At 36.9% G+C, this 20,939-nt stretch overlaps 1 protein-coding gene across 2 annotated transcripts in view; it reads left to right on the top strand.

Moving 5' to 3' along the window:
* Positions 1 to 16,904, top strand: part of LOC120529507 (coagulation factor XIII A chain-like) — a 255,609-nt gene extending 238,705 nt beyond the window's left edge. For both annotated transcript variants that reach the window (XM_039753362.1, XM_039753363.1), the window contains one exon: positions 16,139 to 16,904. In XM_039753362.1, coding sequence (XP_039609296.1) covers positions 16,139 to 16,280 — 142 coding nt within the window. In that variant the 3' untranslated portion in view covers positions 16,281 to 16,904. The remainder of the gene's footprint in view (positions 1 to 16,138) is intronic.
* Positions 16,905 to 20,939: the final 4,035 nt, after the last annotated feature.

Here is a 20,939-nt window from a genome sequence, read left to right as displayed (position 1 = left end):
TAACAGGACAGCCACACTTAGTGAAACCCTCTAAACTCTGTTCCATACAGGGTCCATTTGTGGGAACCTGGCCTTCTGCCCATCTCCTATGATCTCTTCCTACAATGGTTGCTTCTCCATTATCTAACTCTTCGGATAATGTTCTAATGGCTATTGACCCATATAGACAGTGCTGCAGGCACTCAAAGTATACACTAATTAGCAGTAGGCCTGTCGTCTTGCTCTATCCCGTTTCAGTTTTTAGCTAAGAGAAAAAAAAAAATGAATTGCCTTGGTTTTCATAACAACAACAACATTTATTTATATAGCAATCTACATGCTTCCGTTAGATCAGATTATCTCAGGGCACAGCGTGAGCTACCACAGCTATGCTGATGACACACAGCTGTACTTATCAATAGCTCCTGATGACCCTAATTCTATTGATTCACTAACAGAATGTCTGACTTGTATCTCAGAATGGATGAATAGTAATTTTCTCAAGTTAAATAAAGAGAAAACTGAAATTTTAGTGATCAGCAATAATGGATACAATGAGGCTATTAGAAATAAACTGGATACATTAGGATTAAAAGTCAAGACGGAGGTAAAAAGCTTAGGGGTGATTGATGACTGTAATCTGAATTTTAAATCACATATTAATCAGATTATTAGGACAGCATTTTTTCACTTAAGAAATATAAGTAAAGTTAGACCGCTTATATCACTGAAAGATGCTGAGAAATTAGTTCACACGTTTGTTTTCAGTCGACTAGATTACTGTAATGCACTCCTCTCAGGACTACCCAAAAAAGATATAAATCGTTTGCAACTAGTGCAGAATGCAGCTGCTAGAATCCTAACTAGGAAAAGAAAATCCAAACACATTTCTCCAGTTTTAATGTCACTATACTGGTTACCTGTGTCATTCAGGATTGACTTTAAAATTCTGCTTATGGTTTATAAAGCCTTAAATAATCTCGCCCATCTTATATATCGGAATGTCTGACACCTTATATTCCAAATCGTAACCTCAGATCCTCAAATGAGTGTCTCCTTAGAATTCCAAGAACAAAACTTAAAAGAAGTGGTGAGGTAGCCTTCTGCTGCTATGCACCTTAAATTCTGGAATAGCCTGCCAATAGGAATTCGCCAGGCTTATACAGCAGAGCACTTTAAAACACTGCTGAAAACACATTACTTTAACATGGCCTTTTTATAACTTCATTTTAATCTTAATTTAACTTAATCTTGATACTCTGTATATTCAATTTCCTCAAAATAACTATTCATGGTGGCTTTAAAATCGCTACTGACCCCTACTCTCTTTTCTGTTTCTTTTTCCAGTTTCTTTGTGGTGGTGGCCTGCGCCACCACCACCTACTCAAAGCTTCATGATGCTCCGACAATGATGGACGGATTAAAAGGCAGAAGTCTACGTGACCATCATCATCATCAAGCCCTTCCGTGAGAATCCTAAATCCAAAGAGGACTGTTTCATTTATGTTAGGTAGAATGCCCAGAGGGGACTGGGCGGTCTCATGGTCTGGAATCCCTACAGATTTTATTTTTTCTCCAGCCGTCTGGAGTTTTTATTTTTCTGTCCCCCCTGGCCATTGAACCTTACTCTTATTCGATGTTAATGTTGATTTATTTTGTTTTATAATTGTGTCTTTCATTTTTCTATTCTTTAATATGTAAAGCACTTTGAGCTACTGTTTGTATGAAATAACTAAATGTTGTTGTTGTTGTAGCACATTTTCATACAAACAGTAGCTCAAAGTGTTTTACATAATAAAGAATACAAAAATAAAAGACACAATAAGAAAACAAAATAAGTCAACATTAATTAACATAGAATAAGAGTAAGGTCCAATGGCCAGGGGGGGACAGAAAAAACAAAACAAAAAAAAAAAAACTCCAGACGGTTGGAGAAAAAAATAAAATCTGTAGGCATTCTAGACCATTAGACTGCCCAGTCCCCTCTGGGCATTCTACCTAACATAAATGAAACAGTCCTCGTTGGATTTAGAGTTCTCACGGAAGGACTTGATGATGATGGTCACGTAGACTTTTGCCTTTTAATCCATCCATCATTGTTGGAACATCATCAAGCTTTGAGTAGGTGGAGGTGGCGCAGGCCACCACCACACAGAAACCGGAAAAAGAAACAGAAGAGAGAGTAGGGGTCAGCACGGATTTTAGAGCCACCATGAATAGTTATTATGAAGAATTGAACATACAGAGTATCAGGATTAAGTTAAATTGAAGTTATAAAAAGGCCATGTTAAAGTAATGTTTTCAGCAGTGTTTAAAAGTGCTTTACTGTACTAGCCTGGCAAATTCCTATTGGCAGACTATTCCAGATTTTAGGTGCATAGCAGCAGAAGGCCGCCTCACCACTTCTTTCAAGCTTTGTTCTTGGAATTCTAAGGAAACACTAATTTGAGGATCTAAGGTTACGATTTGCAATATAAGGTGTCAGACATTCCGATATATAAGATGGGGCGAGATTATTTAAGGCTTTATAGACCATAAGCAGAATTTTAAAGTCAATCCTGAATGACACAGGTAACCAGTGTAGTGACATCAAAACTGGAGAAATGTGTTCGGATTTTCTTTTCCTAGTTAGGATTCTAGCAGCTGCATTCTGCACTAGTTGCAAACAATTTGGGTAGTCCTGAGAGGAGTGCGTTACAGTAATCTAGTCGACTGAAATCAAATGCGTGAACTAATTTCTCAGCATCTTTCAAAGATATAAGAGGTCTAACTTTTGCTATGTTTCTTAGGTGAAAAAATGCTGTCCTAGTGATCTGATTAATGTGCGATTGAAAATTCAGATTACAGTCAACAATTACCCCTAAGTTTTTTACCTCCGTCTTGACTTTTAATCCTAATGTATCCAGTTTATTTCTAATAGCCTCATTGTATCCATTATTGCTGATCACTAAGATTTCAGTTTTCTCTTTATTTAACTTGAGAAAGTTACTATTCATCCATTCTGAGATACAAGTCAGACATTGTGTTAGTGAATCAAGAGAATCGGGGTCATCAGGTGCTATTGATAAGTACAGCTGTGTGTCATCAGCATAGCTGTGGTAGCTCAATAAATGTGCACACCTTTGATTAAAACTTTGTGGACGCTTACTTTGCTTTAACTGGAGCAGGAATCTGTTACATCATTTTAGCATGTCTGGATTTTATAATACATAGTGCATATCTCCTACTGTGCAATTCCTTATTTAAATAGAAAAAAAAAGTTCTAATCACTCAGGTGAAAATGCCATTTACAAAATGGAATACTGCCTTCCAGAGTAAATGTGACATTAAATTGTAAGCTGGAAAGGAAATCTAAACTTACTTAGCTAGCTGGAAGAATTATGGCTGCCATAGGTGGTCAAAAAATAATTTTATACAGTAGTTTTGAGAACAATCACAGGAGATCTAACCTGGTGTACCTGCACAAGGGGTTTCGGAGGAGCGACCACATTTGCTTGGGGTGCATTCAGCCTCCCTCTTCACAACGCGAGCGGCAGACTGGCTGCAACTCAGGGTTGGACGCCGAAGGCACAGGGGGGCTTGCCCCCCTAGTTAACAAATAAATGTTCAAAATACAATTTAAAAAAAAAAAAAAAGACACCAAACTAGGGAAGGAACTATGGTTATTCCATATTACAAGTGAACTTCTGGTGTTGGTTTTTTCTGGTTGTGTTTTGGTTTTCTATTTTTAAGCTATTTCTTTTTATTTATGGATTTTTTTCAGGTTTGAAGATAACATCATTAATAATAGTAAACAACTAAAAACATTTGAGTTTTAGAAAATGAGATCTGAAGTATTCATTTGGTCCTACAGGTTTCTGGTTTGGAATTAAGTATTTATGGTTTAGACTAGGGGGTTGTGCCACCCTGGCCGCCTATGGTAGCCCTACTCCCCTCGAAAACTCTCTTCACTCTCTATCAGTCCATGGGTATAATCCAACACAGTCACAACTCTGATCCGGAGATGTATTTATAGTTATAGCAAATGCAAAAACTATTGGAATTTGTTTTCTATGCTAGATGAATGGTAATATACTTGCTGAAGTATCTAACTTAATACACAGAAGGAAAACAAGTTCTCTTGCATGATCACCAGTAAAGATTTTGTCAGTAATTGAATGTTTATGCAGTTATACAATTTCAAAGCGTGTGCCATTATATAGTTTTTATCTGTCGACTACTAACACATAATTTAACTACTGCTGTTCTTAGTGGAGTGGATGTATATAAGGTATTTTGTTTGACGTATGCATATTAAATTGGTTGTAATAACATGAAAGTATCATCATATATGACGTATGATTATGAAGAAATATGACTGTTGCATGAAAATGTTGCATGATTTTGCTAATCGGGATGTTCCTGACAGAACTGAGAAAGATTTTTTTGTTTATTTTCTGAACACTAAGTCCATCACAGGATTGTTGGGAGTCAAACCCATTTGCAATGGATGTAAAGCAAAAATCAAAATTGCCTCCATTGTTGAGCACACTTGCTCATTCTGATTATCAGTGATACCAGGGCAATGTTAGAGCTACCGTTTCTTCTAAGACACATGCCTTTGAAATTTTGGAGAGAAATTCTGTACCCAGAAGTGCAGATATTGTGGGAACATACATAGTGAAGGGCCAGGATTCAAAGCCAGTTGTTTTCTGGAGCTATGAGGCATCAGAGCTTACCGAAGTGCCACTAAACTGCTCAGAAATGCAGTTTTATTTTGAAATTCATATGAAATAAAGTAGAATCACTTTATTGTAAAATATATATATATATATATATATATATATTATGAAGTAAGATCCCCTTGTAACATTTTATGTATTTTTAATTATTTCAAACTAAAATGATGAATTAATGCATTCATTTACAGATTTATTTTTTTCTAAATATCCATTAATCCATTATCCAACCCGCTGAATCCGAACACAGGGTCACGGGGGTCTGCTGGAGCCAATCCCAGCCAACACAGGGCACAAGTCAGGAACTAATCCCGGGCAGGGTGTCCTAAATATTTAATTGTAAAATATGCTTATTTATCTATTTATCTAATAGAATATATAATTTATTTTGCCCACTATGGCTCAATAATTTATACATTCACTAAATAAAATAGTATGCTTTAATACATATGGAAGATCAATCTAGATAATAATAGATAAGCCATTTTTCACTAACAAAATTACATCGAAGCCAACTCTAAGCTTCCAATTAACTTAATATTCATGTCTTTCTAAATTTGGATAGTATGCTGTAGCAAGCAGGGAACTTGGAGAATATCCAAACATAGTAAGAGTACATAGTGCCTGGGCCACGAATTGAAGTAATGGGGCAGCAGCAGTCAAGAATGGACTGGGTCTCAAAACTGGCCCAGGCATCCTTCAACAAGTGAGGTGACGAGTTTGACCCACTTGGCCTATTATTCATTGTAATTTTCTTAATATTTGTGATGAGTACGCGTCTTGCTACTTCCTATGAGCCTATGATATGAACTCTATCTAAACTGTTGCCAATCTTAATCTGTACACTGTTGTTTAGACACAACTTAAAAATTTGATGACATGCTTAGAAATAAAATTTAAGGAAAAATAAAAATGTAGTTACACAGCTTTCATGTTATTAGAATACATGTCAAATGTACATGTCATGTCAAAGTGCCAGTACCCTAGTAGGCTAATAGCTTACACAGTTTGCTGCTTTTAGCAACCACATCATCAACAATACTGTGAGTGGCAAGTTTGGCAAGCATACTTTTCTCCACCGACAAGAATATTAACGCCTCAAGATGTTCTTGCGTCATTGTGCTTCTCAGGTGGCTTTTGATTCTCTTCAACACAGAGAATGATCTTTCACACTGCACTTGCAACACTGGCAGCATTAACAATAGCTTGTAAGCATCAGTTAAGTGGTTCAACCGGAGTAATGTATATGCTAACCGAAATCTAGCAGTATCAAAACAGAAATTGGCAAAAGGCAGTTTTGACCAAATTTTTCGATGCAATGTTGTGTATTGACAACTAAAACAACTTGCAGACATAATACAGTATATTATATAGGACTATATAAAAATCGCAGTACCGAACAGATAAATGTTTAGTAGTTTAGAAAATTAATTTTAATGTCAAACAGTAACCAGTACATAAAATTTATTTCATGAAATGGCCGGCCCATGACCAGACCAGAGTCTGCGGCCCACCAGGCATTGCCCAAATGCCCTAATGGCCAGTCCGCCCCGGCAGCAGTAGAAGTTTCTCCACCATACCACCATCCTACAAAATTGAACACTACAAAACAATTTTTTTGAAAAGTCTTGCTTCCTGAAAAGTTTTTGCTGATTGTGACATGTACTTACTGGGTATATATAGTTGGTTTTACTGCATCACGTAGAGAATTAGATATTTATATGTTTACTGGCAACAATGTATTTAGTCACGTTTATGTTTCGCATAAGCTATTAAATTCAACAGAATTAAAAGTATTTTGCTCCTGATTTTGTTTTGTATTCAGTGTCTGGTACACCACGTTGCAGTGTCCAACAGTAGTCCGCACGCATTGACAGATTTCAGTTTTCCTGGTATCATTTCTCCATCGTAGCAATGTCCTGGTGAAACCTTTCACTGTGTTCGTCACTGACAGCACCGAGATTTGCAGGGAAGAAGTCCAAGTGTGGAGGAAATGAATCTTGAGTGACATGTTGCACTTCATTGTCTTTTATGCTTTGAGAAGTTTGTCTATCAGCTGATTGTAGTTTGGGGCTCTGTTAATGCCCATAAAATTGTAAACAACGTCTTTGAAGGCTTTCCAGGCAATTTTTTCTGGCCCAACTAACAGATCTCCAAACCACTTGTCACTCATAACATGTCTGATCTGGGGGCCAACAAAAATGCCTTCTTTAATCCTGCCGTCAGTTATTCTAGGGAACATGCGTCTTAAATAACGAAAACCTTCACATTCCTTGTTCAGGGCTTTCACAAAATTCTTCATGAGTCCCAGTTTTATGTGAAGAGGAGGCAAAAATATCTTTGCCGGGTCGACAAGCAATTCATGTGCCACATTTTTCTGTCCTGGAACAAACTTTTTGCGGAGTGGCCAGTTCTGTTGAGAATAGTGCTACTCTTTGGCACAGCTGTCCCATTCACAGATAAAACAACAGTACTTTGTATAACTGAGCTGCAGTCCTAGTAACAGAGCAATGACTGACTCCACAGATATTCCAGTTGTACCTGCTACACTGGACATGCTTCAGCAACAGTTCCATATTCTCATATGTTTCTTACATGTGTGCTGTATAGCCAACAGGTACTGAAGGATAAATATTGGCATTGTGTAGAAGAACAGCTTTCAGGCTTAACATTGACGAATCAACGAAGAGACACCACTCTTCCGGGTTGTTATCACAACCCAAGGCTGAGAACAATCCTTCAATGTCACAACAGAAACAGAGACTGTCGACTTGTGCAAAAAATTTGGTTATATCATGATGTCGGCCTCGAAACACAGAAATTTTCGTACCTGGTGACAGCAAACACCATTCCTGCAGACTCGAACCCAGCAACTTGGCTTTTGCTTTTGACAGACCCAAATCTCTGACCAAATCGTTAATTCGGATTGTGTTATCAGGTGTGGATCGCCTGATGAGCACGGTTCAAAATCCGGGTCAATGTCACTGTCAGTACCCTGCATTGAAGTTTCTTCATTTGGTTTGTCTAAGGTCCAATCCTCTGGTGGTTTCGGAATTGGAAGACTGTCGTCATGTGACACAGGTCTCATTGCTGAAGGCGGATTAGGATATTCAATTGACTTCTTGTTCTTTTGGCAGAGAAACCAGACACATCAGTCAAACAGAAGTAACAGTCCGTCACATGGTCTTTCTGTTCTCGCCATACCATCTGAACAGCAAACTTCATTGTCTTTCGAGTGCCTCTGAGCCAAGCTCTCAGATCAACAGCACATGTCGCACAGCAAATGAGAGGTGCCAATTCCTTGTCTTGATCACCAGTTTTGCAGCCGAAATACAGATAAGCTTTCTTCACAAGAGCAATCATCCAATATCTCTGAGGTGCAAGTGTATATTCGCCACAGATATAGCAGAATGTATCACGACTGTTACGACATTGATGAGACATATCGCCAAAACATCTACAGCATGAAGCTTACTTACTGTTATATTGCTACAGATACTATACATACACACTGACTATCTATATAAACCAAATGAGCAAGATAGGTGTATGCAAGCCACCTTTATAGCATGCTGAGACAGTGTCAAGCTCATTCAGACCTGCCTGGACATGCCCTGGCTGCACAAACCATTGTCGATAAGTTAGGAGCGAAAATGTTTGGATACAAATATAAGAAAAAATCAGGACAAAACTGAAGATTTATGAAACGGTACGTGATGGGTCATTTTTGATGTGATATTTGTGATCAGCACCGAAAAATCTATATGGAACACCCAACAGTGTTCAAGAAGCAAAAACTTTGTTGTGCAGTGAAATGACTGAAATCAATAAAAATAATAAAGCCCTTAAAAAAAGAAAAAAAAAAAAAAAGCAGCAACCACTGGTGGGTCATTGACCTAGTAATTGTGAAGGATGGCTGACCCTGTAAATAGAGAGGTGACATCAAGGAGTGGAAGACCTCTTCAGAGGTGGGTAGAGTAGCCAAAAATTGTACTCAAGTAAGAGTAGCGACACTTCAAAATAATATTAATCAAGTAGAAGTAAAAAGTAGTCATCCAAAAAATTACTCAAGAGAAAAGAAAAGAAAGTATTTGGTGAAAAGACTACTCAAGTACTGGGTAACTGTTTCATCATAATAAATTATTTATTTTTTAGAAATGTTGTAATAAGACAGACAAAAATATAAAATAATGTGCAAATTCTGCCATTTCCAAAAAATAAAATAAAAAATGAGCAAAAATAAATGACATCTTTACAAAATAAAGATGCACAAATAACACAAAGTTCCAAATCTCAGTTTATCACAACAAAGGTTTTGAAGCCAATACCTACAGTAGGTAACATGTATATATGAACAGTGCAAACTACTTACAGTGACAAGATATACTGCACACTGACAATATAATACTGCATATTCATTTGCCCTCCAAATAGCACAGCTGATAGAAAACAACATTAGAACAAGGCAGCTTGTGCACATACAAGAAGTCTCACTTTACCTTGACTGTCTGTGTATGTTTGGTTAAAACATGTCAGTGAAGTAATGGTTAAGCTTCATCAGGAGTTGGCTCTCAGTTTTCATGTACAGTGGAACCTTGGATTGCAAGTAACTTGGTTTGCGAGTATTTTGCAAGACAAGCTAAAATTTTTAATAAATTTTGACTTGATAAACGAGCGAGGTCTTGAAATATGAGTAGTCCATATATGCTTTATCTACCGAGCGTCACGTGATCACAACTGAGCTGATGATTCTTCTCTCTTTCGCTGCGGGATTGTGGGCAATCGTCAGTCGGCATGCCTCACTCATATAGTCAACATCTGTATGAGCGTATACAGTTTGCTACAGCATTGTGACCACGTGTGTGTGCTGTGATGTGAGAGTCCCCGTCTTGCACCGCAAAACACGAAGCTGAATCTCAGTACTTTAGCGACACCATCTTTATTCAGCTTGAAACAGGAACAGCGCAGTTATTTATTGTAACAGGATCTGCCACTCTCCTATACACAGACACAACAGTCAGGCAGGGTCATGCCCAGGTTAGTGGCCAAGAAATACTGTGCCCGGGACATTTATAATGTTCCTTGTATCACCCATCAACGACAGGTGCTTATAGCATGACCGAAATCTTTTCGGATTCGCTTTTATGGCGAACTGCTACAGCGCTGGGTGCCTGTGGTTGCTTTGGGACACTCTTCCGCGTGTTGTCCTGTTGGGTGAAATCCCACAAGAGTTTAGAAACTCACTCACACCAGCCATGATTCTTTTCAAAGGTAAAGTTCAGGTTAACTTGTTTTATGTATTTTTACTTTATATTTTGTATTGATCATTTTTATATGAATAGTTTTGAGTTGTGGAACAAATCATCTGAGTTTACATTATTTCTTATGGGAAAATTTGCTTTGATATATGAGTGCTTTGGATTGCGAGCACGTTTCTGGGACGAATTCTGCTCGCAAAGCGAGGTTCCACTTGTATTCTTTCTTTTCCTGTCCACTGTCTGTGAGGAGTTTGTACCTCTATGCCGCCACAGTTTGTATGTGGTCATGTGACTGCATGACTACATCCGATTGGTGAAACTGAGTCTTGTGATTATTGTTGCTACGTCTGATTGGTGAAACGGTCATGCAGTAGATCTACTGGCAGCTTCTCTTTGGCAAATATATAGCGTATCTAAAGGGAAAAAAAAAAAAGTAATGATTCGAGTGTTGCCAATGTAACAGAGTAAGAGTAAAGTTTCTTCTTCACAAATGTACTCAAGTAAAAGTAAAAAGTATGGTGCAGTAAAACTACTCTTACAAAAAAACTTACTTTAAAACAAAAAAGGTACTCAAGTAAATGCAACGGAGTAAATGTAACTCGTTACTACCCACCTCTGGACCTCTAGCTGACAGGTAGTACAAGACACCTCATAGGTGGTATTCTACTGCCCAGGAAACACAGTAGTCAGTTTTACCACTGCCTTGGACATCTAGATGTTAAAAGGAAACATGGACATTAAAGTATGCAGTCACAATAGGAAACAAACCCTATTGTGGTGGCAGAACCATAGGCCAATCATGGATGTGACTTATTTATGAATAATCAATCATCCATCCATCCATTATCCAACCCAGTATATCCTAATTACATATGAATGATTAAGTGTTTAATTTTTTTTTTGGTATGCATTTGGTGACCTTCCGCAAAATATTTTTTTATGTACACAGTTAATAGTGAACCTGTTGCTTTTGTTTTAGCACAGCTGCTAGTTATTGTTACACCACACTGGCAACATGCATTGGTTTTCCCTGTTAAGCCACCAAACACTTTGCAGATGCCATTGAGAATTTGGAGAAAGCTATTTGGTAAAGCCCTGTGGTTTTTTTTTTCTCCAAGCTCTTATAAGAAATATGCTTTTGTTCAGCTTCTGTGTGCCTCCTTATTGCCTGTATCTTGACACAAGGCAGTGGGTAACGACTCACAGTCTGTTACACACACAGAAACCCACACTGATTCATCCTGGGCCATCTTAGTGCCTCAAATGATTTCACCGTGCACATCTTGGATATGTGAGAAAAAAACCTGGACTTCCTGACAAAACCCACTTTGACGCTGGTCAGTGTGCAGACTCAACAGAGACATTGTCTGGGCTGGGAAATTGAACCTGGGCCTCTTAAGCTGTGAGGCAACATCACTAACCATAGAGCCACTTTTCCTTAATGTCTTTAATCCAAATTTAAAATTACTTATACATCTTTTGATTTTAAGCAGTATTGTGATTTTCAGTTTTATAAAGTACATTTACAGTATTTTGGAAATCCATCATTTTGCTATGATCGTTAAGCTATTCTGCTTATCTTCACTGTTTCACATCTTTTATGGTGAAAGTCCATCTGTTATGAGCAAAGTAAAAACCCATGGGAGTTTAACAAATGGAATAACATTTCAGATGAAAATCCCCACAGAATTTTATTTCTAGATAATGAAGGCGAAAGACTAAGTGAAATCATGAAGTACTGAAAAAGGGAAAAATCTGTCTAGCAAAGATGAGTGATGTGTTTAGAGCTAAGAAAAATGTTATAAAGGCAGCAGGCATTAGCCTTAAAAGAGCTGCTAGGAAGCAAGAAAGTCAATATTTTCTATTCTATATTTGAAATTGTACTATTTAATAACTAGCTGTGTAAGCCTGTGCTGTAAAAAGCCCGGGGTCCTAGAAAATATTGAAATCGTCAGAAAAGAAAATTGAAATGTAGAGATGTCAGGTAATTGACAGGAACTACTCTGGGCACCTCTCTCCTAGGAGGATTCGTTTTGCCGACGTGCTTGCATCACTTGTGTATTAGCAGCAGGAGGAAAAGTAAAAGGGATATCGTTTTGCCGATGTTAGCGCCTAAGTCACCTGTCTTTCTTCTGAGGTTTCGTTTTGCTGATGTGCTGGCCCCGCTTGTGTTATTAGTGGCTAAGCAAGTTTTCCTTGGAGGTGGAGCCCTTACCCCAACTCCACCTCTCACTTCCGAGCTGGAAAGACACACACACTTCCACATGCAGGCATTTTTATATATATATATTATATATATTTATATATATATATATATATATATATATATATATATATATATATATATATATATATATATATATATATATATATATATATATATATATATATATATATATATATATATATATATATATATATATATATATATATATATATATATATATATATATAAGGTAAAGAGCATTACATTTAAATTTAAAGCAGCTGAAAATTATATGCAACTTTCAAAAAATCATGTTGAAATTAAATAAAAAGAAAGATTTTCCTGTTCATTCAATCACGAGTTAACTTGCTGACCTGATTACTGACCACACTGGATATTTAGAGATTGTGATATATCAATAGATAAACAGATAGACAGATCTTTATTTCACCACACTGGAATATTTGGCTTTTCACAGAACCTAACTAACTAAATACATTTATTATATCAGACAACAATCCCCTCTCAAATATGCAAGAGAATGACTAAAAAGAAGGATAACTTATGATTCTGCAGTCCCAGTCCCATTATTCAAGTGAATTGCCATTTGTTTAAAGGCACAGCAGTAGTGCTTCTTTACACTTTTCTGCTGAATAATTGGTTGGCTGAAAGTACTCCATGTTAGTGTGTCAGAGAAAGGATGTGCAGCATTTTTCATGATGGCACTCAGTTTTGTTTTAATTCACTCCCTTGCTACCATCTTCAGTGGGTCCAGAGTGTGTCCAATAACTGAGCCTGACCTTTTAATTAGCTTGTTGATGTTAGTGGCCCAGCACACGACAGCTAACATCACCTCAAGAGAGACCCACCAAGAAAATTGCACTTGCCAACACTGAGCTAAAGAAAATGTGTAGGATGTCATTGCCCACAATAAAGAAGCATAGTCTCCTAATGTAAAAATAAAATAAATGAGTATGCCTTGCCCTTTCTCACACTGCTACAAGACCAGTCCAGCCTGTCATTGATATGTACTTATAGGTGTGGACCAACTCTACATTCACTGCACCAAAGAGCCTGAATGCCCAGTCATTATTTAGGGCATGAAAGTCAATAACCAGTTCCTTGGTTTTGCTGATGTTAAGTTGCAGACAATTGTTTCTGCACCCAACTCCTATAACTTTGTATTTTTCCCCTCATCAATACAATGTGCATAATCATCTGAGAATTTCTGCAGTTGACATTATCTGGTGTTACATTTACGGTCTGAGGTGTACAGGGTGATCAGAAAAGGAGACTTTTCCTTGTGGTTCTCTATAGTTACTTAAATTAACATCAGAGACACATTCCTCGATACTCACAAAGTGTTTTGTGCTAGGCAAATAGTCTATTATTCAGAACCCCAGATTCTATTGAAGGCACTAGAAAAATCAAAAAACATAATCCCGACATTGCTGCCAGCTTTGTCCAGGTGAGAATAAGCCTTGTGGAGCAGATATATAATCGCATCTTCCACTCTAATCTTTGTCCTATAGGTTAACTTCAGTGAGTGCAGGTGGTCTTAAACTCATATAGTTCAAAATTACTTCAGAAATTTTCATGATGTTAGACGTAAGCACCACTGGTCTATTGCATTAGGTGCAGAGGTTTCCTACCTTCTTTGGAACAGGAACAATGCAGGACATTTCCTACTGCAGCAGCACTTTTTGCAGCCTTAATAGGTGCCAGAGGACACCATACAGTCAGCACAGGCCTTAAGAACTTGAGGATCGACTCCAGCTGGTCCTGTAGCTTTTCCTGTGCATCTCCTCCCTCAGTCATTAGTTATGACTCGTCACTGGCCATTCCAGATGAAGTGAGAGTCCCCAGTTGTTAGTAAGGGAGTCCAGTAAGTTTGAGGGGGCAGAACAATGGTGGTTATTATTTAAATTCCCTAGGAGTATTGAAAATCACTTATAAAGATCATTTAAAAATTTGGCTAAGTTGAATTCACCTGAACATATGTATTCATCTCAGATATTCTTAAATAATATGCGGTTCAATATTTTAACTTCTTCTGGCAAATTTAATGAAATGGTGGCAAGCATGGGAAAGGCGCTATATAAATAAAATGTATTATTATTATTAGCCAATTTTTATATTTTAAAATGAGACTGAAATGTATTTAATTGATTCAAATATTTTAAATACATTATAAAGTCCCCTTAAACCAGTTTAGAGCCATGGAGGGCAATACTTAGGCACAAGGCAGCAACCACACCGGTCTGCTCAGACAACAGAGGAACTATTTGGTATCACTGATCAACCCAAGTGTATGTCTTTGAGATGTGGGGGTGGACCAGAGTGCCTACAGAAAAAAAAAAAAAACAAATATGTTTAAAATGTGCAAACTCCATAGAGACATCTAGACAGAGGATCTGAAGTCCAGATACTGCGTTCATAAGGAGACAACAGTGTTAACCACCTTGGACCCATGCTGTCCTGGAATTAAGTTTATTGATTTAATTGTAAGCAATCACTGCATCGCCCTCCTCTTCAAAAAATCATTATGACGACTTTCAAGTGCTATCAACATTTTCAGTATTGAGCCTGGCAACATCACAGATAACTGCAGGAATGATGCTTTACCAAAGGATCTTTATACAGTTCACCTTGCTGTCAAAAAATAAGCATTAATGCTTTAAATATGTGGAAGACTGACACAGGAAACAAGAAACAAGCATTTGTGGCCCTAACAGGCAAAGCTGGAACTATTTGACCTAAAGCATTGGATAGCAAGTTGGGTGACAGTCTCTGCATTAGATGTGATTTTAAAGAACAGACTTGCTAAATCTAGGCTTTTTGTCTTTAACACAGAGAAGCATTTTTAAACACGCTGCCCTCATTGCTTGTCCATTGAGCCCTGACTGAACTAAATTTGCTTTCTTCTACTTAGAATGACAGGTAGACAGGCATTTTAAAAATTCTGATTGACAAGTTCATTTAAGTCTTTAAAGATTATGTTGCAACCTACATAGGAATTTGGATGGTTAGTGCAATTTGTTTCTGTCAAAAGGATTCCCATACTAAGTTTGCAGATTCTCAATCAATCACATCTACAGGACTCTGACAAATATATTACTACAGCAAAACATGATGAATACTGAATAGGTTTCCATTCCAGTGAGATTTTGTGTTTTCTGTTTCTTTTATGCTTCATTTGAAAATAAAAGATGGACATTTCCTTGTAATATCAAATAGTTAAAAATGAGGATAGTGCATTGAATAGCAAATATTCCTCCTTAGACAGCTTTCAAGCAGATTGCAATTTTAGGATTCAAGCATTTAGGGGATATGTGATGGTACTGTGGAAAATGACATTTACAAAAACAAAATCAGAAGCAAATTGATTTGACAAATTAATTGTGGAAACCATTTTATCACAGTCTTCGAAAAAGTATGAATAACTTTATAAATCTGATCCAACTTTAACTTCATCTACTTTTTAAAAAGCAGCCTTTTCAACAAAGGCAAGTGTGTGGGATGACAAAAAGCTGTGCTGTTTGTTTGAATGGTATTAAATATAAGTAAGTGGCAACATTTGCTGGAAGCCATTATTCAGGTTTCTTGAATGATACCATGCAACGTCTTTATGTCAGGTTATTCTTCATACATTGCATTATCATTTTCAATTCTTGCACATATTCCTGTTCCTAAACATTTCTCCAGAAGAGGTTTAACTGAGCACTGAGTATTTAAACATTTAATAAATGGCTGACCACTCTAGCTAAGGACCTGCTTTAAGAAGCACTTTATATAATTGCTATTTAAGGCAGTTAAAAAAAAAAATCATTCCAATGTAGACTTGGGATACTCTTAAATTCAATATTAAGTTTTCTTCTGAAATTACTGAACAATATAGTATAAGATAATGAATGAAGTATTATTTCAGTTGCTGATCATATGAATTAATAATAATTGTAATCATTTATATTTTTCAGCCTTATACCACCTAATACCCCTTTGACTTGGACAGAGTACTTTGCCCCATCCAAACCAGGGAGGAGGAAACTCATTGCTTGCCTGGACTCTGAAGCTCTTCGTCAGGTTTATGGAGAGACTGAAGTCAATGTTATGGTCTGAAGAAGGAAAGGAATCTTATGCAATCAATCACCAACCAAGCAAAGAGTTAAATGATAAACAGAAGTTGATTCCAGACTTACAAGATTGCAGTCTTGTTACATAACATTTAACTTGCAAATATTTTAGTTGGAATGTCAGGAAGTAAAAACATAATTAGGCTGATATCAAATTAGGCTAATTTGAAATTTTATTCATCTTTATAAATTAGCATAACAAAGGCTTTTGAAGTCTAAAACTAAAAATATACTGATGACGTTTGTCATTTGGATCAAACCACATGTATGTTTAAAGGAACCTAATTGAAATATATTCAAAATAGCCTACATAGGATTGCTTTAAGAATGCTTGCACTTATTTTGTTTGAAGGATTTATATTTTCAATACTAAAGGTCATTAGATTTTTTTTTTTTTTAAATATAGCTCTATTCATGATGCATTTTGAACTATAAAACTAGAATGCCAGGCGTCAAAGCAACTCACTAAGAGGTCATACAATGTTGGGCAGTGACTATTGAGTTTGAAGTATGTTGTCATTTCAAGGCTCTCTCATAAGCCCCTTTGCTGCACTTCATATTGTACAATAATTGCATCCGATCAGAAGGTTGAATTGCAAGAGGTTGTTAATGGAACCGCAAAAGACCAAACCATGAAATAATTAGTGAAATGACAGACAGTAATATAGTCACAATTCACCCTCTAAACAACCTTACAATTTACATTATTGCATCGTAACATTTGTAAAATATTGATGGGGTTAATCTAACATGTAAGTTGCCATATCACTTAAATAAATTTTTATAATTAGCTCTTAGTGTGAATGTAGTCCCCTTGTTTAATTTTTCAGTAATATACTGTACAGGGTTTATTGCCATGGATGAAGAGACCTATGCCAGTTAACATTCTGTGCAACACAGGCAATTTATGGAACATTCTTTCTGCTTTTATTTTAAGATCATGACGTACAGTTGTTAGTCAAATTAGAAAATGTATTTGGAAGCGAGGCATTCATATATTTTACTCGTAACGAAGGAAAAGCAATTAAAGAATATATATTTTAGGTAAATGCCAGGTTTGTATTGGTAATGCAATACTCCAAAATATATACTCAAAATCATGTTGATGTTTTAGTTTATAGTGGAGTCCAGATATAATTTGCTAATCACATGTTAACTTCCTTATGTATAACTGCAGCTATTACATTGATGATTGCTAATTGATTATGTTAAATATAAAATATCAGAGGTATAGTTTCTACTTTAAAGCTACTTTTTGGTATTGTTAAACCTGAAAAAAAAACTATTATGCATGCAGTGATATATGTTCAAACATTTTATTAACAGTTATATATGTTTTGCAAACTAACAGACCAAACGTTTTAGAATTTGAAAATGGGTTGTCACAAAAGTGATATTATAATATTGTTTAGAAAGCATTCTGCAATACCAAAAAATATATATCAAAATGTTATTTGCTGATAACAATTTAAATTCATATATGTGTACTTGCTTAACAATAAAATGTATTTCATAGATAAAATCAAATTTACTGTATCTTTATTTTGGAATTAACTAAACAGCATACACAGGAACTACAGTGTACACAGGAATAATTAAAAATATTTATTTAATATGTTGTACTTCATAAGTAAAATATTATGAATAAGTAGGGGTGCTCTCATATCATCCCCAAAGTCAAAATCATGCAAAGAAACCTATCATTTATAAATAGTTTTCTGATGGAAAATAATTACAGGCAGGAATAAACAAGGGTAGAGAACAAGTCTGTAGCTTTTCTGGGCCTCACTTAACAGGTTTTGTTCTCTTGGATGGCTCAGCCCAGCTAAGTACATCAAAGTGCTGATACAGGATGTACTGTCCTCTGACAGTGCCCTGCTCCCTGCAGTCTCTCTGTCTGTCCACCATTACAGTATAATCTAAAGAGGTACATAGTTTTACATTGAAAACCAAAGGTTAACTTTCTTGTTTAGAGCTTCACACGAAGCCAATAGAATTAGACGGATCAATTCAGTTCATTTAGTTTAATTGGCTATATATAGATTTAATGTTTTTTCTTAAATTCTTAGGAGGGAAAAGCTAGTTTCTAACGCACACAATCAATTAGTTATAAAGTTATGAAATTTCTATACATTAAAATATATTAAAAATATATAGTTTTTACATTTATAAATTTGTTCTAAAACATGGAGGCAAAAGAACTGCTATTCATGTGCTCATTCAGCAGCATGCAGTAACAGCCTGACCTGCTGTCTGTGGCCATGGGCATAGCTTGAAATATTGCACTAGTGTATAGCTAGCCTGGTTTATTTTTTGCAGGTAACCCCACTGTCTGCTGCATCCCATCTCTCAGCTCAGATCTTTTAGCGAGTTAGATAGGAGGCTGGACCATTGTTTATTCTGGCAGATAACAGCTGACTGATGCTTGCATTGACCTCATATCATCTATTGGGACATATCTAGGTAGGCCAGAGGATCAGCATTATGAGATGAAAGGCATACCATTAGACAGGTAATTTTTTCTGTAATATACATGCTTTCCACAATCTGCCCACATATAAATAACCTTTATTGATCACTGGGTAATGTTTCAAACAATAGACTGACCTGCTGAGACTGCCAACATAATGTCTAACAATGACTACTCTCTATATTTGGCAGTGTCTGCTTTGATGTCAGGTTTGAACATACAGGACTGTCATATAGATGATTGTCATTCTCAGCGAATATTCACACTTTTTGTGTTGAGGACTTCCAGTTTCACAAATTGACACAATTTAAGCAATGGTGTAATCCTGAAATCATTCCCAAAATGTTTGTCATTGAAAGAGCGGATGTCATAATTTTGGGTAGCATTGTGCAGAAGATGGAAGATGGAAGATGGAAGATATAGATTGATAGATTGATAGATAGAATAGATACTTTATTAATCCTCTCATTATAATTTCATCATCTCAAACCTGTTTTCCAGGCAAGGGTCGCAGCAACAGCAAGCTAAGCAGATCACGGCAGACTTCCCTGTCCCCAACTGCAGATTCCAGATCTTCATGGGGAATTCCTAGACATTCCCAAGCCAGCCTAGAGATACTGTATAATCCCTCCACCGTGTCTTGGGTGTGCCACAGGGTCTCTATCCAGCAGGACAGGGGAATCCTTACTTCATGTTCAGACCACTTCAACGGATTCCTCTTGATCCAGAAAAGCAGTAATTCAATTTAGAGGAAGTTCTGACCCTATCACAAAGCATCAGCTCAGTGGGCCTGTAAAGAAAGCTAATTTTTACCACTAGTAATCTTGATCTCATTTTTTCAGTCATTATTATTGCCTCTGCAATGCACTTTTCAATTTCACAGTTTCTTCTCCCATCACTCCTGAATAAGATTGCAAGACATTTGAACTTAATCACCAAGGGCAATTTCACCACCCTTACTTTGTTGACTTGTCTCGTTGAAATCGCCAGCCACAACAAGGGCAGCAACCAGGTTATAATTCTGGTGGTGACTGAGTGTCTCATACAGTTCCATCTAGGCAGTGTAGTTGTTCATTTGAGGTGGAATATATACAGCCGTGACAATGACTGGTATATACTCTCGAGGAAAATAAAATGGTCTATATTTAGTTGTCAACAGCTCCAGCTTGGTCAAGCAGTAGTGTGCTAAAACACTTATATTCTTGTCATTGCACCAGTTCTTGTTAACCATGAGGCATACACCTCCTCTGTTCTACATAAAGCAACTATGCTACCACTAGCCTTATCAATTTGACACCCTTCCTTGGCTGTTCCTTAATATCCTATCCATATCAAAGTTCAAACTTGCGGTAAAGCAAATGCCCCGACTGCCTTAAGACCTCAGCTTTTAAACAGACTACCAAGAACTACTACTAAGACGGCCTCATACTCTGAATAACTATTTGGTGCATATGCACAAACAACAATCATAGTCTTCCTCTCTGTGACTCACAGCCACATTGAGGCAATGCTCTGTCCACAAGAGAAAATTGCACAGCCCAGAGTCGGGGGCTTTAATATTCCAAGTCTCCAAAGCTAGGTTCCAGAGCTAGGATCTTGTTAGATTAGGTCTTTCCTGCCAATGCCTGCCACCCATACCCAACTCTGACCCTTCATCTTGCACATGGTGAGCCCACAAAGCTGCTCCACATTGTTGTTTTGGGCTGTGCCTGGCTGGGTTTTGTGGGTTGCCCAATTACCAGGTGCTTGCTGGGAGAGGTGGGTCCAAGTAACTCTGTCCTGGACAAGGGTACACTATTTTTTAACTTGTAGTGTCATGAGGGTCATTGTGATCCATTCTTTTTTCATGTACTACAGTTCTCAAGGTTTCATAAGTAGGTAACAGTTCCATTGCCTGCCTCAGTTACACTGATCTCTTTTTTTAAATGAATAGCAGCAATACATAAAAAAATATGCTCATGGGATTGTCAGTACAGCTCAAGAAACTTGACCCGTTAACCTTGAATTTTATATCTCATTAACAACTTCCATCCTCTTGTATCTTCAGGATTGAAAGAACTCTTAAAATTGACCTGGATTATAATTAGAGACTAGATTCATGACTTTTCTCATGCTTGTATTTCAGTCTGCCACTACCAAAAGATCAATTTAAGCTATGTTTCAAATTAGATGTTT

The sequence above is a fragment of the Polypterus senegalus genome, chromosome 5 (genome assembly GCF_016835505.1).
Source record: "Polypterus senegalus isolate Bchr_013 chromosome 5, ASM1683550v1, whole genome shotgun sequence".
NCBI lineage: Eukaryota > Metazoa > Chordata > Cladistia > Polypteriformes > Polypteridae > Polypterus > Polypterus senegalus.
Note: the sequence above shows the minus strand (reverse complement) of the source record. Positions and strands in the feature narration are given on the sequence as shown.